At 45.5% G+C, this 27429-nt stretch overlaps 1 protein-coding gene across 1 annotated transcript; it reads left to right on the forward strand.

The window, feature by feature from the left end:
- Nucleotides 1-665: 665 nt before the first annotated feature.
- Nucleotides 666-26588, forward strand: CCNI (cyclin I). Its single transcript, XM_029073663.2, has 7 exons — nucleotides 666-1072; nucleotides 13543-13699; nucleotides 19623-19751; nucleotides 20895-20969; nucleotides 21114-21254; nucleotides 21909-22139; nucleotides 25019-26588. The coding sequence occupies exons 2-7, from the start codon at nucleotides 13586-13588 to the stop codon at nucleotides 25463-25465; spliced, it is 1137 nt and encodes a 378-aa protein (XP_028929496.1). The 5' UTR covers nucleotides 666-1072; nucleotides 13543-13585; the 3' UTR covers nucleotides 25466-26588.
- The last annotated feature ends 841 nt before the right edge of the window (nucleotides 26589-27429 follow it).

A 27429-nucleotide genomic window follows, 5' to 3' on the forward strand; every position in this document is an offset into this window, starting at 1 on the left:
GGCTTTGGAGTCAGGGCTCATGAGTTCGAATCCCAGCTCGGCCACTTGTCAGCTGGGTGACTGTGGGCAAGTCACTTCACTTCTCTGGGCCTCAGTTCCCTCATCTGTAAAATGGGGATGAAGACGGTGAGCCCCCCCCCCGTGGGACAACCTGATTCCCCTGTGTCTCCCCCAGCGCTTAGAACAGTGCTCTGCACAGAGTAAGCGCTTAACAAATACCAACATTATTATTATTGGCCCCCAAGCAAGCGCTTAACCATCACCCAACCCTGACAACGGTTGCCCTGGGGGAGGGGAGGACCCCTCCCCCTCCACCGCGCATGCGCCGCCGCCCCCCCACCGTATCGTCCCGCCCCAATGACGCCACCACTGCCTGACTCCAGATCCCTCCGCCGGGGAGGAAGAACAACGAGTCCCCATCTCTCTACGAAAAAGCAGCCTCGACGGGGGCCGTTTTCACCTCTCCTGCGAGCCGGTTGGGACCTTCGGGATCCCTGCGGGGCGGGGAGGGTGGAAAGGGGAGCGGAGGGGGGCGATTCTTTTGATGGGGGGGGGGGTGGCCATCCTGCGCGGAGCGGTTCGGGGCTGGGGGCGGAGCGCCGCCGTGGGGCCGGATCTTCTTTTTACCTCAGGCCGCCATCGTCCCTTTTCCCCCTCCCCTTTCCCCTTTCCCCCCCTCCATCCCGCCGGGCGGACGCGGCGGCGCTTCGTCGTCCTCCCCCTCCCTTCCCTCCCCTCCTTTTTTTTTTTTTTCTTTTCCTTCCCCCTTTCCCCTTTTTTTCCCCCCCTTTTTTATTTTGTCCAGCCTTCGCGGCGGTGGGCCGGCCGCCTCCCCCCTCCCCCGCCTTATGGCGGCGGCCTCCTCGGGCTCGGCCCCCTCGGCCTCACCATGGGATTAGGTGGCTGAGCCGGACGCCGACGCCCCGCCCGCGCCAGGACTCCCCCCCCCTACACCGTCTTCTCCTCCACGACACGACGACACGACGACACGACCGCCGACAGGCCGGGACACGATGAGGAGGAGGCCGTAACGGGCCCCCGCCGCCATCGCCACCGCCACAGGAGGAGGAAGGTAACCGGAATCCTCAGCGCCGTTCGCATTTATTCACCTTATTTATTCACCTTTTAATACTAATAATAACGCCCGTGCTTCTTCAGCACTTACTCTGTGCCAAGCACTGTGCGCAGGGCTGGGATAGATGCCAGTTTATCAATAATAATAATGATGGTGCTGGTGTCTCTTCAGCGCTTACTCTGTGCCAAGCACTCTGCTCAGGGCTGGGATTGATACCAGTTTATTAGGTTGTCAGTAACAATAATAATGCTGGTGTCTCTTCAGCGCTTACTCTGTGCCAAGCACTGTGCCCAGGGCTGGGGGAGATACACCAGCTTTTTAGTTGTCAATAATTATAATGCTGGTGTTCCTTAAGCGCTTACTCTGTGCCAAACACTGTGCTCAGGGCTGGGGGAGATGCCAAGTTTATCAGGTTGTCACTAATAATAATAATGCTGGTGTCTCTAAAGCACTTACTGTGTGCCAAGCGCTGTGCTCAGGGCTGGGGGAGATGCCAGTTTATCAGGTTGTCAATAATAATGCTGGTGTCTTTTCAGCACTTACTCTGTGCCAAACACTGTGCTCAGGGCTGGGATAGATACCAGTTTATCAGGTTGTCACTAATAATAATAATGCTGGTGTTTCTTAAGCGCTTACTCTGTGCCAAGCACTCTGCTCAGGGCTGGGGGAGATGCCTGTTTATCAGGTTGTCAATAATAATGCTGGTGTTTCTTAAGCACTTACTATGTGCCTAGCACTGTGCTCAGGGATGGGGGGAGATGCCGGTTTATTAGATTGTCAACAGTAATAATGCTGGTGTCTTTTCAGCACTTACTCTGTGCCAAACACTCTGCTCAGGGCTGGGATAGATACCAGTTTATCAGGTTGTCAATAATAATAATGCTGGTGTCTCTTCTGCGCATACTATGTGCCAAGCACTATGCTCAGGGCTGGGATTGATACCAGTTTATTAGGTTGTCAATAACAATAATAATGCTGGTGTCTCTTCAGCACTTACTCTGTGCCAAGCACTCTGCTCAGGGCTGGGATAGATACCAGTTTATCAGGTTGTCAATAATAATAATGCTGGTGTCTCTTCTGCGCATACTATGTACCAAGCACTATGCTCAGGGCCGGGATTGATACCAGTTTATTAGGTTGTCAGTAACAATAATAATGCTGGTGTCTCTTCAGCACTTACTCTGTGCCAAGCACTCTGCTCAGGGCTGGGATAGATACCAGTTGATCAGGTTGTCAATAATAATGCCGGTGTCTCTTCAGCACTTACTCTGTGCCAAGCACTGTGCTCAGGGCTGGGGGAGATGCCAGTTTATTAGGTTGTCAGCAATAATAATGCTGGTGTCTTTTCAGCACTTACTCTGTGCCAAGCACTCTGCTCAGGGCTGGGGGAGAATACCAGTTTATCAGGTTGTCAATAACAATGATAATGCTGGTGTTTCCTCAGCACTTCCTCTGTGCCAAGCACTGTTCTCTTCAGCAGTTACTCTGTGCCAAGCACTGTTCTCAGGGCTGGGATAGATACCAGTTTATCAGGTTGTCAATAACAATGCTGGTGTTTCTTAAGCGCTTACTATGTGCCAAGCATTGTTCTCAGGGCTGGGGTAGTTCCAGTTTATCACAGTCTTCATCCCCATTTAGATTGTCAGCTCCTCGACGTCAGGGGGTGTGATGCTCTCATTCAATCATGTTCATCGAGTGCTTACTTTGTGCAAAACACTGTACTAAGCGCTTGTCAGCTATACTGAGGGCTTGTAGATCCTCAGCTCCCCGGGACAAGGAATGTGGAATTCTCATTCATTAAATCGTATTCATTGAGCGCTTACTGTGTGCAGATAATAATATTGGTATTTGTTAAACACTACCAGGCACTAGCACTGTACTGAATGCTCGTCAGGTGTACTAAGCGCTTGTAGGTCATCAGCTCGCCGAGCGTAGGGAATGTGGCACTCTCATTCAGTCGTGTTTATTGAGTGCTTACTGTGTGCTAAGCACTGTACTGAGAACTTGGGAGAGAACAATACAAGGACAAACTAACACATTCCCTGCCCACAGCGAGCTCAGTCTGGAGGGACCGTACGCAGTGAGCGCCCAGTACATCCCAGTAATTGTGGGATCCAGCCGTTGGTGAGACCCTTGGTGAGACCCGGTGATGTAGTTAAAAAGGACTGTAAATGGACAATCACATAATGAGCATTAACATTAATAAAAGAGCCAAATAGTGGGGGGGTGAATGGGAAGAACAAAAGGGAAGAATAGAACGGGGAAGGAAACAGAGTCATGCGAGATTGCCTGGGGAGCAGCAATTCTGCCGTATCCCGAACTCCGTGCATCTGATCCAGTTTCGGCTTCAGCTGCACGAGGTCGATATACGCGAGTGGGGGAAATGTTTTTTTGTTTTATAAGGAAAATCTCAACCGTTTGGTCTTTTCTTCCCCATTTCCCAGTGAAAGATGTTGATGTAGTTTGGGGGGCGGGGCAGAAGATGAAGTCTTCATTCCCTGACTCCACTAGGGCTCTATTATCGGTAGTATTTATTGAGCGCCATATGCACTTAATAAATGTACAGTACAATGTACAGTGTACAGTCCCTCTAGACTGAGCTCGTTGTAGGCAGGGAATGTGTTAGTTTGTTCTTGTACTGTGCTCTCCCAAACCCTCAGTACAGTGCTTTGCGCACAGAGCTGCTCTGCACCTTTACATTTAAAAGAAATAAAAAGGTACAATCCTTGCCCTCAAGGAAGCTTGCAATTTAGTGGGGGGGTTGGTAGTATAAACTAAGGAATATATTGGAGAGTATATAGGTGTAAGACACAGACTTGGCTGAATAAACTTATACGTTCAAGGGTGGTCAGGGAATACTTACTGAAGGATTTTGAAGAAAGGGAGGGCACAGATTGGTGGCTTGCTAACTAGAGGTGGGGCCTGGCATGATCTAATGAGTAACCTTGGAGTCCCATGTCAGGAGGTTTTTTTGTTTTTTGTTTTTGGTCTTATACAAGAAGCAGCAGGTAGCCATCGAGACAGGCTGCAAACAGTTCCAGTGAGTTTTAGAAAGTGATGTTAATACTGTACGTTGAAGTGCTTATTTTATGTAAAGCACCGTGCTTAGTCCTGGGAAAAGGTAGGATAAGGCTTAATCGTAAGCCTTGACATATGGGTAGCCCTCAGTGTAAAAGGTGGAGAACTGGGGCAGACACCCAAGGGGCGAAGCTACACAGAGTGCAGTGAGAACAAGAAAAAGGCTGCCAAATGGTGTTTCTTGAAAGGAATGGTTTTCAGATGTCTCACCCCTGCTGGTACAGGTGTCCGAGAGTCATGGCATTCTCAGGTTGGCGCCGGCCTGTGGATCTAAGACCCCTGTGGAGATGCCCGGTGACCATCCTCTAGACTGTTTAGGCTGTGAGCTCCTTGTGTTCAGAGACATATGTCTACCGACTCTGTTATAATAATAGTAATAATAATAATTATGATATAAAGTGCCTACTGGGTGCCAGGCACTGTTCTAAGCGGTGGAGTTGATGCAGGATAATCAGGTTGGGCACAGTCCCTGTCCCATATCGGGCTCACAGTCTTAATCCCATTTTACAGAGGAGGGAACTGAGGCTCGGAGAAGTGACTTGATTTGCCCAAGGTCACACAGCAGACAGGTGGCGGAGCCGGGATTAGAACCCGTGACCTTCTGACTCCCAGGCCCGAGCTCTCTCCATTAGACCACACGCTGCTTCTCATATTGTACTCTCCCAAGCGCTTAGTACAGTGCTCTGTCCACAGTCAACACTCAGTAAGTACGATCGAGGGACGTTCTGGCTGTGAAGTGTAGCCGAAAAGTAAAATTAACCAAAGAGGGGAGAGGCTGAAGGGCAGGGTCACCAGTCAGCCGTTGGGGTGGCCAGCCAGGTCGTCATAGACCTCTACCGGATCTGTGAGAGGGAAATGTTCTTGAGGAGGAAATGACAGGATTCATTTACAGAAAGATTTACTGGGGGAAGTCATTGAGGAAGAGGAGTCAAAGGGTAACTCCCAAGATTTTGAGCTGGTAGGACAGAGTGGACGGTGCTGTGGTTTGTGGTGGAAAAGTGGAATGTTAAAAAGCCGGCAGATCGACCCCCCTAGAGGTGTCCCGAATAACGTAGAAAGAAATAGAAGATTGGAGGTTAAGTGCGAAGTTAGGGCTGCTTCTGTAGATTTTGGAGTTTTCTGCAAAGTGGTGGAAAGTAACCACATAAGTGGATGGGCTCCCTGAAATGGAATGTAGAATGTGAACAAAGGACCCGGAACTGAGTTTTGAGTAACACTACAGCGTGGCTCAGTGAAAAGAGCCCGGGCTTGGGAGTCAGAGGTCATGGGTTCGAATCCCGGCTCCACCACTTGTCAGCTTGTGTGACTTTGACTTCACTTCTCGGTGCCTCAGTTATCTCATCTGTAAAATGGGGGTTAACTGTGAGCCTCATGTGGGACAACCTGATTACCCTGTATCTACTCCAGCGCTTAGAACAGTGCTCTCTGCACATAGTAAGCGCTTAACAAATACCAACATTACGTACAGATAAAATGTGAGAGAAGCAGCCGGCCCTAGTGGATAGAGTGCAGGCCTCGGACTCAGAAGGGCCCGGGTTCTAATTCCAGCTCTGCAGCTCTGCCACTTCTCTGCTGTGTGACCTCGGGCAAGTCTCTTAACCCCCGGGCTTCAGTTATCTCATCTACAGAATGGGAATTAAAACTGAGAGTTCTGTATGGGATATGGACTGTGTCCAGCCTGATTAGCTTGTATCTACCCCAGAGTTTAGTGCAGTGCCGAGCACATTGTAAAAACTTAACAAATACCATGAACAAAGGAGGGGGTAGGAAAGCCAAATGATAATGCCAAAGGAGTGGTCAGGGAAGTGGGTTGTAAAGGGCAAGACTGGTGTTGTCTGTAATGCCAAATCCAGAGAGACTTTCTAGGAGAAGATGAGAGCAACACAAAAGTGCAGGAGGATTAGGACATGCTAGATTTTTCTAGAAGGAGGTAAGTCAGTCCATCAGTCTGGTATTTATCGAGCAATACTGAGCTGTACAGTAAAACGGGATCAGTTGACCTGTTCCCTGCTGACCAGAGGGCAAGAAATTATGGATATGTACATGAGTGCTGTGGGGCTGAAAGTGGGGTGAATATCAAATGCCTAAGGGGTACAGATCCAAATGCATAGTTATCACAGAAGGGAGAAGGAATAGGGGTAATGTGGGATTAATGGGGAAAGGCCTCTGGGAGGAGATGGTGATTTTAATAAAGCTTTGAAAGTGGGGAGGGTGTTGGTGTGTTTCCTATAAAGGGGAGGGAGTTCCAGGCTAGAGGAAGGACGGGGGCAAGGGGTTGGTGATGAGATAGATGAGATCAGGGTTCAGTGAGTAGATTGGCATTGGAGGAGAGAAAGAAATGTGTGGACTGGGATGTTGTAGGAAATAAGGTAATTTAGGAAGGGGTGAGCCTATCGAGCTCTTTAAAGCCGATGGTAAGGAGTTTCTGTTTGATGCTTAAGTGGATGGGCAATGATTGGAGGTTCTTGAGTGGGGAGATGTGAAGTGAACAGTTTTATTTTAGAAAAATGATCTAGGCAGCACAGTGGGGAGAGACAGAAGGCAGGAAGTCAGTGAGGAAGCTGATGCAGTAGTCAAGGTGGTATAAGTGCTTGGATCAGCGAAGTAGCATTTTGAATGGAGAGAAAAGGGCGATGCTAAGCGTTGTTGTGAAGGTAGAACTGACAGGATATGGTGATAATGAATGTGTGGGTTGAATGAGAGAGGTGAGTCGGAGAGTGGTGTCTGCAGAGATGGAAAAAACATTGTGGGGGCAAGGTTTGGGAGGGAAGACAAAGAGCTCTGTTTTGGACTTCAGCTTGAAGTGTCCCTAGGACATTGAACTACTGGTATCCCGAAAGTAAAAGGCAGACTGCAGAGAAGAAAAGAGGTCAGAGCTGGAGATGTAGATGTGGGCATCATCCGTGTAGAGAGAGTAATTGAAGTTGTGGGAGCCAGTATAGATGGAGATTAGAAGAGGCCCCAGAACTGAGCCTTGAGGCACTCCCACAAATTAGAGGGTGAGACATAGAGAAGCCTGGGAAAGAGCTTGGGAATGAATGGCCAAAGAGATAGGAGACCCTGGAGAGGACAGTGTCCATGAAGCCAAAGTGGGAGAGGAATGCCATGGGTTTGTGTAATGTTTCCAGGAGAAGCGGGTGGTCCACAGTGGCCAGAGCAGCTGAGAGGTTGAGGAGGATTAGGATGGAGTAGAGATTGCTGGATTTGGCAAGAAGGAGATCGGTGGTGACTTCAGAGAGGGTGGTTTCTGGCATTGGAAACTTTCATGAGTGCAGTCTCCTTGTATTCCAGATGTTGAAATCTCATATAGATCGGGGTCTAGAAGAAATTTGGTTTGAACTAGTTAGCCAGAGTATACAGCCTGTTTGAAGACTTCAGACAAGAAAGGGAAACAAAATAAGTGGTCGAGCTTGTGGTGCCATTTGTAGGATGGCTTTTTTTTTTTCTGTCAAGGGAGACTCAGGCATGAGAGAAGGAAACAGAAGGGGGAGGTAAGAAGGGAGACAGCAACATTTTTAACAGGTGAGAGAGATTGGGATGCTAAGCACTGATAGGTTTAATTTTAAGAATAGATGGATGCTTCTTGAAATAGCTGAGAAGGAAGAGAAAATGATGGATGTGAAGGGAGGAGATGGTGAGAGGGTCTTTGGGGAATGTCACGTCTGATGGCCCGTAGGTGTGTGGGGTAACTTTCTCCCAAGCTTCTCTAATGGTGAGTCTAAAGTGCTTTTTTCTCAATTCTGAAAATATAGAAAGTTTGAAATGTGCAAGGTATACCGCACAAATAACGTAAACCAATTCAAGCTAAGAATATGTTCTCCAGCACTCTATTTATCCCTCTGCCTTCCAGGTTTTAATGGGCTTTATGAGCCCACTAATGCTTTTTATTTGAGATTTTATTATTATGCAAAGTGCTTGAGTACCGTTGGAAAGGACTTCATGAATTCCCAACCTGTGCTTAGAGCTATGTAGCCAGAATATATTGAGGTGGAAGAGAAATGTTTCAGAGTCCTCAGGGGAGATGTGAGGAGAAGGAAACCTCTAAAACTCTCTTGAAGGATATCAATAAATCCTCTTTCAAGTTGATAACTTAGAGAATTATAAGAAGCCATGTGAATGTTTCGTGCCTCAACTTTCTGGAGTTACTGTGCCAGTTTCCTTCTTGTGCAGGTACCTGATTTGTTTATTCTTGACCCATTATTTTTAGTTTCTATTTGAAGAAAATAATTTTAAATGTTAATGTTTCTATATGGAGAAGATGCGTCATTTTTATTGATGGGGCTTTGGCAGGGCATTGTTTTTTAATTAAATAGAATCTGTTGGGGAAAGCTCCCTGGCAAAAACAGTAACCTAGAAGAAGGGGTGATAAGTCAGAGAAGTTAATTGCTTCAGACATAGGGGACAGGTTGGGCAAAGGCTTAGAGACAAGACTCCATTTCTACATCAACACAGTATCGTCAGAGCTTCTTGTCTTTTCTCTTCTTCCCCCCAAACCAATATACAGTCAAGTTTCTTGATGGGTGAAAGAAAAAAAAACTTTCCCCATAATGAAGTTTCCTATTCCTGGCAACCCATCATACACTAGTTTTAGAACAAGTTGGGAAGATCTTCGGAGAAAACACCTTGTAAGGTTTTTACTCAAATTTTTACTGTCTATCTGGGAGGAGCCTCAGTTCACTATTCCATGAGAAATCTTTGAATCATATACTACTGCATTTCTGGGAGCACACTGTTATTCTTGTTCATGAGTTCCCATTCCCACAGTTGTACATAGGGTTTTGGGAGATTGGGCTGCTTAATCTCATCTCTTTTTATTTCCCTTGGAATATTCTTTCTAGTTCAAATTTTACTTTGTTTCTATCCTGAGCTCTGAATTCTACCCCCTGGGCAACTCTTCTGGCTCTCTAATTCCCCATACAAATTGTGGAGGACTCTATAAAAATGTCACCTTTGGAAAAGTTAGGGGTTTGCTGAATGTTTTGTTCATGATTTTCTTGGGGAGGAAGCTATTCCCTTATGGGTTTAATTTATGTAAATTGTAGCTTCCCAAACTCTTGCTCTGACACAGAAAGTTCTTGGCTTAGCAGATTTGTGTTGGCTTTTAGCAATTTGAAAGGTTTTAAAAATATTCCCTACACTAGAAGTCATCTTATGTAAATGTAATATTTCTGAATGAGCCTAGGGTGGTAGGTTTTGTTTTGAAGCGGGGGTGAGTAGGACTCATCTGGCGTTGCTTTTATGGATGGTACTGTTTGGTACCATTTTATATGTTAAATGTGGTACCAGATTTTATGTTTGGTATTGTTTGGTACAAGGGGTTTCTGTTTGGTGCCTGGACATGCACTTTAGTGGTATGAAGAAAGAGCTTTAAGAGATTAGGATTGCAAAGAACCTACTCTTTTCAAACCTGGAGTCAATATAGTAATAATAGCAGTAGTAATAAAGGTGGTATTAAATGTTTACTATGTGTTAATAGCACTGGGGCAGAAATAAGAAAATCAGGTTGTATACAGCTTCCAGGCTGAGGAGGAGGAACCATGAAAGATTACATTTTCCTTGGAGTCACTGTGGCTGGCTTTTCTTTCATTTCCTCCTCAGCAGCAGCCTTCGTGTCTGAAATAGTACCTTTTCAGTTACTTAAATGTATGATACTAGAGGTTGAATATGGAATTCCCCCCCTTTCCCTCCCCAAAGTGAAACAGACTCAGAAATCAAATGTGCAGTGGACAGAAATAGGAAAGTGAAAAGATGTAATAATTTCGGGGGTTCCCTAAAACCTAATGTAGTTTGTGAATAAGGAAGAAAAGAGGGCATTGTGATAATCTCAGTCAGTATCACAAAATGTTTTATATTAAAGACAGTCCATTCAGTCTGTCACCAGATCCTCTCAGTTCTACCTTCATAACATCTGGAGAATCCACCCTTTCCTCTCCACCGAAACCTATACTATGCCGATCCAAACACTTATCATTAATAGTCTTGACTTCTGCATCAGCTTCACTCTGCTGCCTGGATCATCTACCTAAAAAACGTTCAGCTCAGGTCTCCACACTCCACAAAAGCCTCCAATGGTTGCATCTCCACTTTCTCATCTAACAGAAACTCCATACATCTGCTTTAAGGCACCCGATCAGCTTTTCCCTTCCTACCTTAATTTGCCAGTCTTCTGCTTCAACCCAGCCTGCGTACTCTGCTTCTCTAACACCAACCTAATCACTGTAGCTTGGTGTTGCCACCATCTCCTTGTCTGAGTTCTCCTTCAGGCTTGGAGCTCCCTCCCCTTTTATTATCCAACAGGCCATCACTCTCCTCACCTTCAAAGCCCTATTAAAGTCATATCACCTTCCTGAGGCCTTCCCTGACTAAGCCCTCATTCCCCTATTCTCTTGCCCTTCTGCAATGCCTATGCACTTGGATTTGGACCTGTTATGCATTTGATATTTACCTCACCCTCAGCCCCACCACAGGTACCTACCTGTCCTTACAACCTGCCATTTCCTTTATTTATTGAGCATTTACTATGTGGAGAGCGCTTTGCTGAACCTATCTGTGATTTAGTTTAATGTCTGACTTCCCCACTGATCTATAAACTCCTTGTGGGCAGATACAGCTCTTCCAACAGTGTTATATTCTATTCTCCCAAGTCCTCAGTACAATGCTGTGTACACAGTAAGCACTCAGTAAGTACCACTGATTAGATGTAGACTGTGCCATTGTTTGGATTTCATCTACAGACCTTGTGCATTTTATCGTTATCCTAAAAATTAGGATTAGCTCCCTCTGTAAGCTCCTTGTGGGCAAGGAACCTGTCTGCCAACTCTGTTGTATTGTACTCTCCCAAGCACTTAGCCCTTGTAGTAAGGGCGCAATAAATGCCATTGATGATGATGATGATGAACCAGTGCTCAGAGGGCTCCATAATCCTGGCAAAAGAAATCTAAACCCATAGAGGAGCCCTAGACCTTGGTGATGATGACACTAGGCTTGAAGCCTGGCGGTCTGAACTGTACACAGGAGTGATGAATCACTTTGAAGTGGTTTTGCCGTTTGCTCAAACTTTGTCAGTTCACTGTAAGTGAAGCTGTGAATTAGATTTGAGTATCACTGTTTATCTGTGGTTGGAAAAATGGTTAGTTGTTTCCAGTGGGAATTATATATTTCTTCACTAACAGGAAACTAATGCTAGAGGTGATTTACATTTGTAGTAGCACCAGTATATAAGGGTAATTCTGGTTTTCTTGTTTTAGTATCTTTGGATTTATTTAGAAAAACAAGGAAGGGTTCTAATTTACATACTGTACTTGATTCTCAATCCCTTCATGAATTTGTCAGGAGGTTTTTTAGTGTGAAACAAGTGCAGGATAGGCTTTCGTTATTAAACATCAATATCTTGGTTTATACCATATTAAGAAAGAACTGGTTGATTTAAAGGTCTTATAGCTTTGGTATCTGAGAAATAAACAACTAAATGAAAAATAAAATGTGGCCTTTGTGATCAATTATTTCGCTGATAATTACACTGTTTTATGGGAAGAACTATTTACAGGACAGTGCCCTTATAAATATGCTTAAGGACCAAAGAGAATAGGTGGTATTCAAAAATTAAACCCAAAGGTCACCGGGAAAGATCAATTTAAAAGATTCTGAATCATTTTGTCTCAATTTTCAGTTTTTAGTAGTTTTGTTACTTGCTGATGAACACAGAAAATAAGCTTTTAAAATATTTCTTAGTCTTTCAGTTTAAGTATTTGTGTATGTGGGGGTTTATACTCCTTTCTCTATATCTTTTAAAGGTTCCAGTAGGCTTTATGCATTTTAAATGGCTTTAACAGTCTCTGCAGTGCCTTAAGGGGCTTTTATTTGCAGACTTTTTGCTATGGCCCCACTCCACTTTAGCTACATTTCCCAAGTGGGAGAACAGTTGCTTGTTTTCATTTGTTGGTTCTGTCGTCTTGAACAATTAAATCTCAGGCGTTTAACTCTCATAGGAATACTGCATATATTATGATGTCTTTTATTCACAATCGAAAGGCCACAAGAGGCAGTTCTCCAAGCTGCTGGGCAGATGAGGGCATTTAAAACTTTAAACCTGCCCCCCCCCCACCTACCCAGGCCCTTGGACTGAGGGGGGAGGAGTGGGTAAAACACTTGACAAAAACATACACACATATCTAGCTGGTGCCGCTACATTGTGAGGGTCAGAGGGATCAGCAACGGACAGCCCACCTGGGGTTGGAGCCTCGCTATTTGACCCCCCCCCCCAACCTGAACAGTTAGGATAGGGGAACCCTTCCCACCTTCCAAGCATTTGTGATCTTTTGGGAACCTCCTTTTCCTTATCCCCCCGGCTCGCGGAAGGAGCTGTTCCTCTGATATCACATTGTGCCATGCACTGTGTAAGGCGATGTCATGCTTGTGGGGGGGCTCTGAAAAACAGGCTAGCCTCAGGAAAGGGGGAAGGGATTCATTTGCATTTGGGAGGGGGTGAGAGGTGTAGAATCACAGCGAAATAAGCTATGCTAATGTGTGAAAATTGGCTCTGAGCATACCGACTGGTGAAGAGATTTCAAAAAGCTTGTCCACCCCTGCTCTAAATTTGCTTGAAATTTTGAAATATTAGATCAAACCTAGTAGAAAATGAGATTCCAAAAATGCCCTGTTCTTGCCTTCTCCCCCATTGTTATTGGCACTGTTTATACCTTTGAAAACATCCTATACATAGCAGAAAAAAAAAATTTTTCTTGATATTTCCAACGTTGAGCCAAATCTTTCTTTCAAAACTCAGTTTGAAACTTACCTCTTCTAATGAAGCTTTCAAAAATTCACTCCTGATTCTTACCTCTGTTTGTGGTTATTCCAACTTAACTAGCTCTCATTTATGTTTCTGAAATTATTTTTACTCCTATGTACCTGTTAGGCCCCTTGCATCTATCACTGGTTACCTACTCATAATAACAGTAATTGTGATATTTAAGTGCTTACTCTGTGCCAAGTACTGTACTGATAGGGTAGAATCAAGTTAGTCAGGTTGGGAACTGTCCCTGTCCCACAGGTAGAAGGGAGACTAGATATTGACTCCCCATTTTACAGATGAGGAAACTGAGGCACAGAAAAGCTAAGCAACTTGCCCAAGGTCACCCAGCAGGTAAGTGGCAGAACCAGGATTAGAACCCAGGTCCCAACTCCCAGGCCCGTGGTCTTTCTACCTTGCCATGCAGCTACTTCTGGGTTCTATCTTGTGTTTATTTTGTCTCATGAGCAGATATTGTTTTTTGCCATTTCTTTATTTTGTAGAGTGCTTAATACAATGCCATGTACAAAAGGACTCCCTCGGTAGCACTAGTGTTGAATGTTGGGTCAATAGCCTTTCTTTGAATTTGATTTTGCAGGTAGCTGTATTGAGTTGGGTGGCAGGCAGATTCCAAGGGTACCATGAAGTTTTCCGGCCCCTTGGAGAACCAGAGGTTGTCATTTCTCCTAGAGATGGCAATCTCTAGGGAAGCCCAGATGTGGAAGGTGAATGTGCCCAAAACACCCACCAATCAGGTAAAGTTTTCTCTTATTTATTGTGGGGTCATAAATTTTATCGGGAAATGTGCAGGTCTTGGGATGTATAGTAGTAACTTAGAAAGCTCCTTAAGGGAAAATCAGTACTCTTAAAAATTCAGATTAACACGTTTTTTCCCTTCAATTTCTCATTGGAACCTTATACCGTGAAATTCTCTACTTTGCCAAACATAGAAATATTGAGGTCAGTTAAGCAAAACAGTAGCAATGCCATTACTGGTTTAGGCTCTTGTTGGAGCCTTGCTGTCTCTATCAGGGGCAACAAAATGCTTGGCAGTGATAGTTGCTTCCTTTGGTGTCTGTTTCCATTTTTAAGACTGGCCCATCAGTACTCCACCCACTGGCACTAAATACTTAGGACGGTGATCTAACACCTCCTTCATCTGCTTTCTTCTCCTCCATCCCTAAGGTTCCCCCTGGAAACCATTACAGACCCCTTATCCATAAATTTTTCCAAACCCCTCTAGAGCCTGCTGATTTTTTTTTTCCTGTTCCTGACAGAACAGTGTCCCTTGGTAGAGAATTCTACCTGCTTTACCACCTGCTTTTGGCAGGCCTGTTTTTGTTTCTTTAATTCCTCCTGTCTTTCAGCTTAGACAGGAGTCCCTCATCCTGTTGTGTGGGATTTGGTGAGCAACCGTTGTGTTTGCTTTTACCCACACCCTTTGTGTATTTGAATGGGCCTCTCACCTTTGTTTTTCCAGAGTGAAGAATCCTAGTCTCTTTCTTAGGAGGACAGAAGGAAGCTTCTCCATCTGGTCTTGCTTCCATGCACTATCTCAAGTGCTTAGGATGTGCTTCGCGCTCAGAACATAACATTGGATTGATTGATTTCCCCATCCCTTTTGACACTTTTCATCATTCTTCTGTAGCTACAAGCTATGTATCATGCATTGTTCCACGCCCCCTGTGCACATTTGGAGTAAAATGAAGGATGGTCCTAGCTTTTATAGAGGCAGTTCAATCATCCGGCTTGACCTCTATCCCATTCCCCCCTCTTGCTGGTGTTTCCCTTTTCTCTTTGCATTCTTTTCTTTACCCTGCCACTTCAGAGCAGGCTGGAATTATGATCCAAATCTAGATCCAGCTCCATAAAGGAAATGTATTTGTTTTTGGATGAGACCCGGGGTGTATGCTAGAAACAATGGAATGGAAACAGAAAAATCAGCTATGTTTTTAGCCATTTTATTTGACAGTTTTTTAATTGACACTTACAAGGAAGCCTTCTTAATACAGTTGCCTTTTGTCAGTCAAGGAACATTTGGTTAAATGACTTATTCCACATCTGAAAAATCTCCCCCGCAACTCTAGACTGGTTTCTTTCAATCACCCTCTCTACATGTTCTGTATTTTTAATGTGGGGGTGGGATGAGGGCAGTTGTGTATTCTAGCACGGGGGTGCTCACACAAGCCTAAGAGACCCTATAATAATATAGCTGCCTTCACCTACAGCAAAGCTCCTTCTGTTCGGATAGAGTCAAGGGCAGGGAAGGTTTGGAGAAGCAAATCTCCTTTTTGCAGTGTGATTCTTAGATTTCAGATCTAGTTGTTGGAACCAGATGGAATGACAAAAAAACGCATCATTCCTCTGTGGGCTGTGGACCTGCTAGATCTGGGGGTCTTGTGACCTGCTGTGGGCCTACTTAGATGCAGAGATGAGCCAAGCAATTTAGTAATAGTGGCATATAAGACACTGTGATGGCCATGTTGCTCAGCTGTTTGCCACTTGAAGGCACGGGCCCGTATGTAGCTGTTGTGCATCCTAGGAACACTGGCTCCTGGCACTAAAGATTGCTAGGATCCCCCGCTCCGAAAGCAACCCTGAACCATATCAGTGGAACATCTTTACCCAAGGATGATACGGTGGCCATTAGGCCCGCTTGCTCCAAGTGACTTTTTTTTCCCCCACCAACATTTTCATGAAATTTTTTCACTTTCCTTGAAAATACTTCATTGGGGGTAATGGGCCTCTAGCAAGGGGAAGAAGGTGAAGGATGAAATTCTAGCCATTCCCTGAACAGAAGTCAGCAACCGTTAAAAAGCCGGTGAAAGGGAGAAACTGGCCCATCAACCCACAGAGTTCAGGCCTCTGCCTAGCCGGAGCACAGTGAGATGTAGTCCACTGTGACATCCATCAAGGTGAATGTGGAATAGTGGTTCACCAGGATGAGGAGATTCCCCACTGAAGCAGCAGAACACACATTAAGGGGGTGGTAAATAAGGAAGCATCGCAGACCAGAAACACCTGTAGTTTAAGGAATTTCCATGAATTCGTGGCCAAACAGTCCATCACGGGCTGCCCAGATTTTTCTCATAGTCATAATTATGAGTGCCTACCATATGCAGAGCACTGTACTAAGTGCTTGGGAGAGTACAATATAATCGCTGTGTTGTGGATGTAAAGGGGAAAAGTGGGGAGGTGTTAGTTGTAACCAGGCATGGTTGCACTTAGAGTGATGGGTGCCCTGGCCTGCACTGTCCCGTGTTTTCCTCTAAGCTTCTTGGTGTCACTCTTGGAGATAGTCCTGGGCTGGCTAGACTGGAAACTACTAACCCAGTAATGACCCTGCCGACACTTGTGGGTGGGGGAGGGGGCAAAGTGGAACAGGACATGGGGTGGAACCTTGAGATAGGGAGAAAATTCGTAAAATCGATTAAAACGCCCTGGTTAAGATAAGGGGAGAAACTTCCTCTGCACATTGCTCTAGACAACAGTGCATTCAGAGCTCTGGAAATAGATCAACTCTGTTGTTTGGGCGTTATCCCAGGACACTGCAACCCCGGGGAAAAAATAGCTTGGATAATTGTCGGATCCGGCTGTGGGGGACAAACCCATTCAATTTAAACTTCACCCTTAAGAGGATTATTACACTTGTGAAATGTGCAAAACATTTATATTACTCAGATATGGGTCTGGGTGGAGGGTTTTTTTATAATTCTCCTAATAGATATGGGTGTTGTCAGTGCTATAAAGAAGTGGGACAGGGATGCCATCTACAATGACAGTAAAGTAGGGACCCAAAATTGTTTCTCTAGCAGCTTATTACTATTATCTTTCATCAGAGTTTGCCACCACTTAGTCTTTCCCCCTCTTGCTTCTCCCTTTCTATTCTTCCTCCTTCTCCTACTCACCCCTGCTGCTTCTGGATAGAGAATGTGTGGAAAATATTGACATGAATGATTGGGAGAAAAGTGTTAAATAGAGCATTCTACAACTGTCGGCTCTGGTTTTCAGACAATGCTTTTCTTTTTTTCAGTCAATCATTCAGTGGTGTTTGAGTGCTTACGGTGTGCAGAGCACTGTACTGAGCGCCTGGGAGAGTACAGTACAACAATTTGCAGACATGTTCCCTGCCCACAACAAGCAAACAGTATTGTATAGTGCAGATTTGTTACATTTTACAGTTCATTCATACAATTGGATTTATTACGTGCTTATTATGTGCAGAGCATTGTACTGAATGCTTGGGAAAGTACCATACAGCAATAAGTCTGAGTCCTTCCTATAGTGCAAATCAAAAGATCATGAAGTGGTTTTTTTAATGAAAATGTTAAGTATTTTCCCATGTGCTTATAGATAAATATTGCAATATTGTAAAAGCAGTTGCATTTTTTCATCTCCCTCCTTTCCAAGCCTTGATTGAGCAGTAAATATATTGGTTTGGAGTTGCATCTCTTGTACCTGTCCCTTGGTAAGAGATATCTGTGCCTGAACTCTCAAGGTTGCTGATTAAAGGAAGAATCATCATCATCCTCAGTGGTATTTATTATGTGCTTACTGTATACAGAGCACTTACTAAGAGCTTGGGAGAGTATAGTACAACAGAGTTGGTGGACACATTGCCTGTCCACAATGAGGGTACAGTGTAGTGGACTGTGGGACAGTTATCATGCTGACAGGTGACTGTGTGGGGATAGGGAGAAAGCCCAGAGTGTAAAAGGTTATCATCACTGTGCATCACCACCACAGTCCTCCTGAGAAGCTGAGCCACTGGGGCAGTGCTTCCTTCCCACAGTTTAAGGCTGGGCGGAATTCAGAGCAGGGCTACATCCATGGGTCTGATAACTCCATTCAGAGGCGGGGCCCACTTTCAGGACCATCCTCCCACTCCCATTCATTTGTCTGCCCCTGAACTCCTCCAAATAATAAATGAAGGCTTGCAGTTCGAATGTGAGGTTGGAAGAAATTCAGGGTTGGGTGGAAGTGCTAGTCAAACAAAAACAAACCGAAGACTCAACAGAATAATCCTTAAAGGATAGCAAGGGATCTTCTGTACCAGTCCCCTGCCTCCAGGCAGGCAGTGAATGGCTGAATCATTCAGAACAGATGGATGCCTGTTTTCTGCAGAGGTCTCCAAGTAAAGATCGTCCCTTGTTAGCCTGTTCCAGTTTCATCCTCCTGATAGTGAAGACAGTCTTCCTCTTGTCCATCTGACCTTGGGTCTGGTTTAATATAAGCCAGTGCCCCTTGTTTGGGCCTTGGGAGATATGGAGAAGCACTGGTTCGTCCCCCGGCCCCCCCAGACACACACTGTATCAACTTGAAGATGAGCTCATCTAGACAACCGAGAAGAGTAAAACCAAAACTGTAAAACTAAATCTCTATTTCACTTTGAACACAATCAGTACTTGGCTGTAAAAAAGTTAAAGTTTACCAAAGACCATAATGTGGTGATAAACTGAGCTGGAGTTTTCTGCCTCTGATGGCTTTGTAGGTCAGCTTCAGTCCTTTGTCAGGGCAGTCTTTATCAATCAATTGTATTTATATTCAGTGTTTACTGGGCAGAGAGCACTGTTCTAAGCACTTGGGAGAGTACTCTGTAACAGAGTTGGTAGACATATGCCTGCCCACGAGGAGATTACAGTTTAGAAGGGGAGACAGACAATAAAATAAATTGCAGGAATGTACATAAGGGCTGAGGGGCTGAGGGTGGGGTGAAAAAAGGGTACACAGCCAAGAAGATGTGATTTTAATAAGGCTTTGAAGGAGAGGAGTGTGATCATCTGTTGGCATATGAAGGGGAAAGACGGGGATGTGAGCTCCAGGTCGAAGGCAGGATCTGGGCAAGGGGTCGGCAACAAACTAGATGAGGTCAGGGTACAGTGAGTGGGCTGGTGTTGGAGAAGTGAAGTGTGTGGGCTGGGTTGTAGTAAGAAATCAGGGAGGTAAAATGGGACTGGGGTGAGCTGATTGAGTGCTTTAAAGCCTGGTAAAGAGTTTCTGTTTGCTGCAGAGGTGGATGGACAGTGATTGGAAGTTCTTGAAGAGTGGGGAAACATTGAACTTTTTTTAGAAAAATGATGCGGGCAGCAGAATGAAATATGGACTGGAGTATGGAAAAGGCAGAGGCAGGCAGGTCAGCAAGGAGGCTAATGTAGTAGTCAAGGCGGGATAAGATAACTGGTTGGATTAGCATAGTAACAGTTTGCCGACAGGATTTGGTGAGGTTATATCGGTTTAAAGAGAGAGAATGCCAAGATTGTGGGTTTGTGAAATGGGGACGATGGTGGTATTCTGTACAGTGATGGAGAGGATAGGGTTTGGGTGGGAAGATGAGGAGTTACGTTTCAACAAGGATACCATGGGAGCTTGTAGGAAAACCAAAAAGAGCAACTTGGCAAGACCCAGTATGCTCTAATACTTTTCACGTGCACTGCACCCGGTGGATCCTCGACAAATACTGTCACTGCTGCAATTTTATTAAATTCAGCTGAAGTAGATGAAAGATTGTATGCCGAAAGATAGTGTGTTCTGTTTCCCCTGTCTAATTCTTGCTTCACTTCTGTGTTTAAATTAGGGGTTGGGAAGGATAACTCTAAAAGTAGGAAATAGCATGGACTCAATGTGGTGCTCCCCAGTGCATGACTCAATGCTTCTCTTTTTGTGTGTGTTTTTCTCCAGGAGGTTTCTCCAGTCCAAAGGGATGAGGTGATTCAGTGGCTGGCCAAACTCAAGTACCAGTTCAATCTATACCCAGAAACCTTTGCTCTGGCCAGTAGTCTCCTGGACAGATTTTTAGCTACAGTAAAGGTAAATATTTTAAAACCTACCCTTTGGCTAGTGTAAGCCAGTTGAAGTGGGCATCACTACATATGCAGGAGCATGATGTACTTGTGAAATTTCTTTGTTAAAAATTGGCATGAATTGTCATGAATTTTGGAGGTTTTTCTTGGCAAATTTTCTAGCACTCATTCCTTTGCTGACATCACTGAGCACCCACAAACGAGGTGCTTAAGAGGCTGGTGGGGGGAAGACAAGTGGGAGACCTTCTTTAAGCTTCATCTCAGCATCCTCTGCATCAGATTTAGTCAACTGCCTATGTGTTTCAAGCTCGTCTGCTCCGGTTTCTACCTTCCCGCCCTCTTGATTGCTCATCACTGCCTCTCTGTTCTAGTTGGCCTATTGGTTTGCTTTTTTCTTGCGTAGTAGTCTCTGGATTTTTGTCTCGGTGTGGGCATCCCTGTAGATTGTGTGCTTCTCGAGGACAGGGATTGGCCCCCTTATTAAAGTCTCCCAAAGGTCCAGCACAGGGCTTCACCCATAGGCATCCGGGACACAGCACTCCCTTTTCCCTCGTAGGTGGCTGCTGCTCCTTTCAGTGTTCTTGGGAGCAGTTAGGTATGGGGATTTGGAGGGATTTTTTTTTTTTATATGGGTATGTTCTGTGGGATATTTCTCCCTTCTAAAGATGACTGTTTTCCATACCACTAGATGCCAGTTATACTGTGGGGGTTGATTGACTTCTGGTTTTGTTCCTCATGTAGTAGAATTAATTGATTCAGTGGCAATTATTGAGCACTTACTGCGTGAGCATTGTAGTGAGCATTGAGGGAATAGTATAAGAGGAGAAGATTCTGTCCACGAAGAGTTTACAGACTGGTGGGGAAGACAGGTGGACATAGATCATATGTAGGAGAAAAACTATAGGTACTGTGGCTATTGGCAAAAGTATGAAGAAATGAATGAATAAGTGGAGTAAGTAAATTAGTTTCTAAATAAGTGCTAAAGGTAGCATTTTATGCAATTTATTGATTGGTTCTTGCCTCGTATCACAGTGGCAGCTGTGTGGATATAGGTTAGTTCATTTTTATATACAGAAAAGCAGTCCTAAATCAGGGCCAGGATAGGATCACGTAACGAAGATCTCATTCAGTTTTTTGTTCTGAATTCTAGGCACGTCCAAAATACTTGAACTGTATTGCAATCAGCTGTTTCTTCCTTGCTGCCAAGACAGTTGAGGAGGATGAGGTAATTTTTTTTTCCTTTCTAGAGCTTTTTTTTTTAAAAGAAAAAGTTTTATTTCTATACATTTATCATCCCTTAATTTGTTGCTTCTTTGCTGGAGCAGGAGTGAAAACATTTTCAAGCTCATCTTTCCCCTTTTATTGACAGAGGATTCCAGTACTGAAAGTGTTGGCCAGAGACAGTTTTTGTGGTTGTTCTTCATCTGAAATTCTGAGAATGGAGCGAATTATTCTGGATAAATTGAACTGGGACCTTCACACGGCTACGCCATTGGATTTCCTTCATATTGTAAATATGATCAGCATTTGCACCCTTAGTGCTTACCCTTCCTTGTAGGTGGAAGTCCAAAAGTAGATCTCATTGCCCCTTTTTTCTTTATCAAAAGAGAAATTCCAATCAATGTGCAGAGCACTGTAGTGCATGCTTGGGTGATTATCAGTCAATGGTATTTATTGAGCATTTACTGTGTGCAGAGCACTGTACTAAGAACTTTGGAGAGTACAATACGAGTAGGTGGACATGATCCCTGCCTACAGCGAGCTTACAGTCTAGAAGGGGAGACAGTTATTAAAATGGATTATAGAGAGGGGAAATGCCAGGGACTAAGGGTGTGTACACAAGGGCTGTGAAACTGAGGATGGGGCGAATATCAAAGTGCTTAAGGAGGTACATAGGCGACACAGAAGGAAGGGCAAATAAGGTGAAATGTGAAGGCTTAGGGAAGACCTAAGGGAGGAGATATGATTTAACTATGAGAGCTAGCTCAGAAGATAAAACAGATGACATGTGATAACCAAATACAGGCAGCAGTAATGATATATTATGCATTTTCATGACCAAAATGGCATTTGGCCAAATTCTGAGCAAATCACAATCTGTTCTTTAGTCTCTTGTGCACCCGATCTCTCCAAGTCAACGCCAACGTGTGTTTCCGATTTTCAGTTCCATGCAATCGCAGTATCAACCAGGCCTCAGTTGCTGTTCACCCTGCCCAAGCCGAGCCCATCTCAACACATGGCAGTCCTCACCAAGCAACTACTCCAGTGTATGACGTACCACCAGCTCCTGCAGTTCAAGGGGTCCATGCTCGCCCTGGCAATTATCAGTTTGGAAATGGAGAAACTTATCCCTGATTGGCTAGCTCTTACAATCGAGCTGCTCCAGAAGGCACAGGTAAGGGATAAGTGCCATAAGAAGAGCGCTTTCCTCTCTCGCAGTCGTTTGAGCCCGAGAGAGAGAGGTCATTCTTTTAAGCAGGCCTGTTCCCACAGTGCCCTAAGGAAGCGCTGCCCTACACTAACCGGCTACCTGAGAAGCAGCCTAGTCTAGTGGAAAGAGCCCGGGCCTGGGAGTCAAAGGCCCCGGGTTCTGATCCCGGCTCCGCCGCCTGCCTGCTGTGTGACCTTGTGCAAGTTACTTCACTTCCCTGGGCCTCGGTTCTTTGATTTTTCAAATGGGGGTTCAGAACCTGTTCTCCCTCCTACTTAGAATGTGAGCCCAACGTGGGACCTGACTAATTTGTATCTACTTCACCGCTTAGTACAGTGCTTGACGCATGGTAAGCACTTAACATGCCCAATTATTATTATTTTTAGCTGGGATTCAGAAGGCTGGCTTCAGGAACTGTCATCTTGTGCTGTAGCTTCCTTCTTCTATAAGGAGCGGGAAGTAAACTAAGAGAAGGGAAGGGCCGCCTACCTGCACCTCAGGGTGCTCTTTGGCTTGTTTAAATTGTTGGAGTAAAATATTTTAAATAGAGAGATCAATGCCCTCCTTGTTGGCACATGCTCACTGGGCTTTGAGGAGCACCGGGAAACTGTCCTGGCACCTCCACATTTGGATTCAATGTAGAAGAGTTACGTGCTGCCCATTTCCCTAAAAGCTAGGTCAAAAGAGCTGCAAGTTACAAGAAAGTAACAAGGCAGGAAAGTGGGGGGTTCTCTGTTGAAGCCACAAGTGAGAAAAGTGTGGTATTTGTGCCCGGCTCTAACAGACCTGATCTGGATACCCTACCTGTCTGCCTTCCTCCACCTGGTTTTCAATCAGTCGTATTTATTGAGTGCCTGCTATGTGAAAAGCATTGTACTAAGCGCTTGGGAGAGTACAGTCTAACAGAATTAGCAGACACGTTCCTTGCCCATTGTCCCTCCGTCCTCATCATTGTGAAGCATAAGGCCTTTATAGAGCAGCCATACATTTCTTGGGTGTCACTTGAGGCCAAGATATGACAAATAATCTAGGAAGCTAGGAAGGAACAAGGGGCGATTTCCAAAAGCCAAGAGCAGGCACAAAGTCATTACCGAGTCATGGTTCACCCAGCCTAGGCCTCTGTCTCCAGGGGAGTCGGGATGTTGGGAGGAACTGGGTGAGGACTGGGGAAGGGCCATCTGCTGTGGTGTAAGTAAGGCTCTATTAGGGTGCCGGTCCATATCCTGGAGGAGTAATTTCTTAAACGGGGGCGGGGGGTGACGACATTTCATTTCCTCAGCCCTCCCTGTCGCCCCTCCTCGGCTCTGTTTGCCTCTTCTGCTTGTTCACATCCCCCAGGCCTGCGGCCCCGAAGGCTCAAGCCCCTAAGTTCTGTTTATTTCCTCTTCCTAAGTCTCTCTACTCCACACTACCCCAGTGCACTTCAGTCTGGCATTGGTTGTAAGCTGGGGCTTACATCTGACTTTGGAGTCTGAGGGAAGCAGTAGGAATACTACCATTCAAGCCCTGCTGGTATTAGAATGACAAATTCTTTAATATCTTAGAGGATGTATGTGAGTGTAGCTTACTCCCACGTCGTGTCTTATCCAGAAGGTTCTGACCTCCAGGGTTCACCAAAATGTTCAAAGTAGCCTTTGCGATGCATTAGCAAGGTCAGACTCTGCTTCTTGTGCTGCCAGGGGTTGTTTATAAGGCAGAATCAGAGTTTAAAATGCTGCTGGTGCAAGTGACCCTTTGTGTTTTCTACCGGCTCCATCTGGCTAAATTATCCCAATGTCGTAAGGGCACCCAGTGCACCCAAGAGGCAGCGACAGTCTGATCGCAGGACCCTGAGCTTCTGAGTGTGGTTTCCCATCAGCATCTCCCTGGTTGGGTTTGATCAGATGCCTACCTTGGGCTAGGCCTTTTAATTCTAATTTTAGTAATAATGAGAATAATATGAATTGTGGTATTTAAGCACATAAATTATTTGTGCCTCAGTTATCTCATCTGTAAAATGGGGATTAGGACTGTGAGCCCCATGTGGGACAGGGACTGTGTCAACCTGATTTGCTAGTATCCACCCTAGCACTTAGTACAGTGTCTGGCACATGGTACACTTAACAAGTACCTCCACTTACTGTGTGCCAAGCCCTGTACTAAGCAGTGGGGTAGATACAAGATAAGTCTCACCTGGGGCTCACAGTTAAAGTAGGAGGGAGAAAAGATATTGAATCCCCATATTGCAGACGAGGGAACTGAGGCACAGTGAAGTGAAGCCCTTGCCCAAGGTCACCCAGCAGATAAGTGATGGAGATGACCAGGACTTCCCGGCCCTGGCTCTGTCCACTAATATAATAATAATGATGATGGTATATGTTAAGCGCTTACTAGGTGCCAGGCACTGTTCTAAGCACTGGGGTAGATGCGAGATAATTGGGTTGGACACAGTCCCTGTCCCACATAGGGCTCCCAGTCTTAATCCCCGTTTTACAGATGAGGGAACGGAGGCACAGAGAAGTGAAGTGGCTTGCCCAAGGTCAAACAGCAGACAGGTGGTGGAGCTGGGATTAGAACCCGTGACCTTCTGACTCCCGGGCCCGTGCTCTATCCACTAGACCGTGCTGCTTCTAATGAGCTGAAAGGAATCGCCAGAGCAGGTAGTTCCTGCTTTCTGCCCTTTGGATCATCTGGTCTAGTTGGACGGCAGGGACTGCAGCAGGCAGGAACACTACTAGCAGTCCAAGTGGGTTATCCGCGGGAAGTTTCAGGAGCGGGTGGGGGAGCTGGTCTCCCACCTTGGTGGTGTGAGGATGCTGCGGCTGTTGCCGAGGGTCCAACTTGGTGTTTGTGTTCTAATCCAGATGGACAGCTCGCAGTTGATCCACTGCCGGGAGCTCGTGGCCCATCACCTTTTCGCCCTGCAGTCTTCCCTGCCTCTCAACTCGGTGTATGTCTACCGCCCCCTCAAGCAGACCCTGGTGACCTGTGACCAAGGAGTGTTCCGATCCCACCCCTCCTCGGTCACAGGACCAGATTTCTCCAAGGACAACAGCAGACCAGAAGTGCCGCCCAGAGGTGCAGCGGCGGGGCCTTACCAGCGGCTCGCCAAGCACGCCTCCGCGAAACGCAAAGTGGAAGAGATGGAAGTGGACGACTTCTACGACGGCATCAAGCGGCTCTACAACGAGGAGAGCGCGCAGGAAGTCCTGGCTCTGGAAAACGTGGGCTCCGGGTGTGGCGGCGACGTAGCCAGGCAGGAGGGCCGGGCCTCCCCTTGTCCACCTCTGCAGCCCGTTTCTGTCATGTAGCTCCGGCGAGTTCCCCTGAGCGCAGCCACCGAGAGCTACTGCAAAAGCTGGCCAAGGTGCGGAAGGGCACATACCTTGTCAGGCTGAACTGAAGGGAGCCAGAAAAACCTGAAGTCTTTTTGTGCGGCTAATTATAAATCAACCGTTATTTAAGCACTTAAAACCCATTTAAAAAAAAATCATAAAAAGTTATAAAAGACCCAAAAAGAAAAAGAAAAAAGTAGCCTCCCTTTTCTTTTTTTTTCTCTTTTCCTCTAGTATCTTCCCTTCCACCGTTTTCTTCTCTAATGTAAACTGGTCTCTGTGTCAGTTCACATATACTGTTAGCTAGTAAGCCAGTCCCAGCCTCTTTCTCCTGCTCGCTCTTCCTTTAACTCTTAACCAGCCCCATGCATGCTTCCCCCACTCTGACCTTCGGTAAGGAGATTTGAAACCCCACAAAATAGTTCATCTGAAGTGAGACTAGCGTTGACAGCAGGCTTTCAGATTGCATTGAATCTGAAAAAGGCCCTTGTCAACTGCCCAGTGAGAGGTGGATGTGCAGTACACAGGCGGTAGAAGGCGTTCAACCCAGTGAACCTCCAGCTGATGTTTTTGGGTCCGTGTGGAAAGCATAAGAATCCACTTAGGATCTGTGAACTCTGAAACTAAATTAGTGTTTTGATTTTCGTGATCAAGGTGAAACATGATCAGGTGTTTGAGGCACTGTCAGTTTTGATTTCTTCAAGTACTTTTGGTGTTTATATGAAAATCTGGCAGTTAACTACTTGGGGATGCACAACGTGCTTCAGAAAATTCAGGGTTTTTTTGCAACTAATCATGATTTTCACATGTATTACAGTCGGGATGAGCCACTGCTCATTTAGCTGTCGGGGCAGCTCATTTTGCGTCTTGCATATGTGCAATTGTCAGTCACAGAAACCCCAAATTGTGCTTTATCCAGGCAAACCCTGAAAACTTGTCCTTTTTCTTCTTTTCTCCCCCCTCACCCCCCAAATGTCTGCCATTTCTTCTCAAGACCTCTCTGGAAACCTGAGCTCTCTCCACAGTCTGAGGAAGGTATTGCATCGAGCCACTGTACTAATGGAAGCCTTCTGGTAGCAATAAAAAAAGTTGTCCTTGACTTTGAATGAAATTTTTTTTTTTCCACAGTTCTGCTCCTGTCGTCTTGCTGCCGCCGAAGCCATTTAACGAAACTGTTTAACAGAGTTTTAGTCCAGCGGGCCGTGAGGGCAGTTTGAAGCCAAGTAGAAAAAACCAGCCCTGAACCTTGAGGAGCTGGGTGTCCGAAGGGGCTGGGGAGGGAGACAAGCCAATAGAAAATAAGAAAATGACCATATGATTTCTGAAGATTGTTCGTAGGGGAGAGTCAGTGTGGGAAAGTCTGCCATTTGGAGGAGGGCGATCTTGAAGGAGATGGGGATGTGGTCTGGTAGATCCGGGAGGATGTTCATCCCACGGGGGAATGATGGGCTGGGAGTGTTATGATCAGACCTCCTACTACCAAGTATACAAAGTAAACTCCCTTAGCCGTTGGGAATGAATCTATCCCTTTCAGAATATTCAGGAACATCAGATGGTATGATATAGTGATCATTATTATCGTGACATCAGTGATGTCTTCAAATATGAAGGACAGCAGAGTGGTCATTAAAGCGTTTCCCTCCATTTGTCTGGAATGGGCAGTTGAAACCATGCTAGAATATCCTGTGATATCCTTTGATCCAGTCCTGTGATAACTTAGCCTTTTTTTTTTTTTAAAGCCTTTGGTGGGGCACCTTGTTGGAGGTCTTTTGAAAAATCTGAATATCTTTTGTCCACATGCTCACTGATCCCTTTAGTGAAGTCCGGTTTCCCTTTATAGAAATTGTTGGGCCTTTCTCCTCAGTATCATGCCTGAGTTCACCGATTGTGGATACATAAGTGAAACTACGAATCGACTACTTTAGCAATTTGGTGACTAC

The sequence above is a fragment of the Ornithorhynchus anatinus genome, chromosome 10 (assembly GCF_004115215.2).
Source record: "Ornithorhynchus anatinus isolate Pmale09 chromosome 10, mOrnAna1.pri.v4, whole genome shotgun sequence".
In the NCBI taxonomy this organism is placed as follows: Eukaryota; Metazoa; Chordata; class Mammalia; order Monotremata; family Ornithorhynchidae; genus Ornithorhynchus; species Ornithorhynchus anatinus.

Coding starts and splice junctions, on each gene's coding strand:
- CCNI (XM_029073663.2), top strand. CDS start 13,586: ATGAAGTTTTCCGGCCCCTTGGAGAACCAGAGGTTGTCATTTCTCCTA. Junction 21,255..21,908: donor CATTGGATTTCCTTCATATT/GTAAATATGATC, acceptor TCCGATTTTCAG/TTCCATGCAATCGCAGTATC. Junction 22,140..25,018: donor AGCTGCTCCAGAAGGCACAG/GTAAGGGATAAG, acceptor GTTCTAATCCAG/ATGGACAGCTCGCAGTTGAT.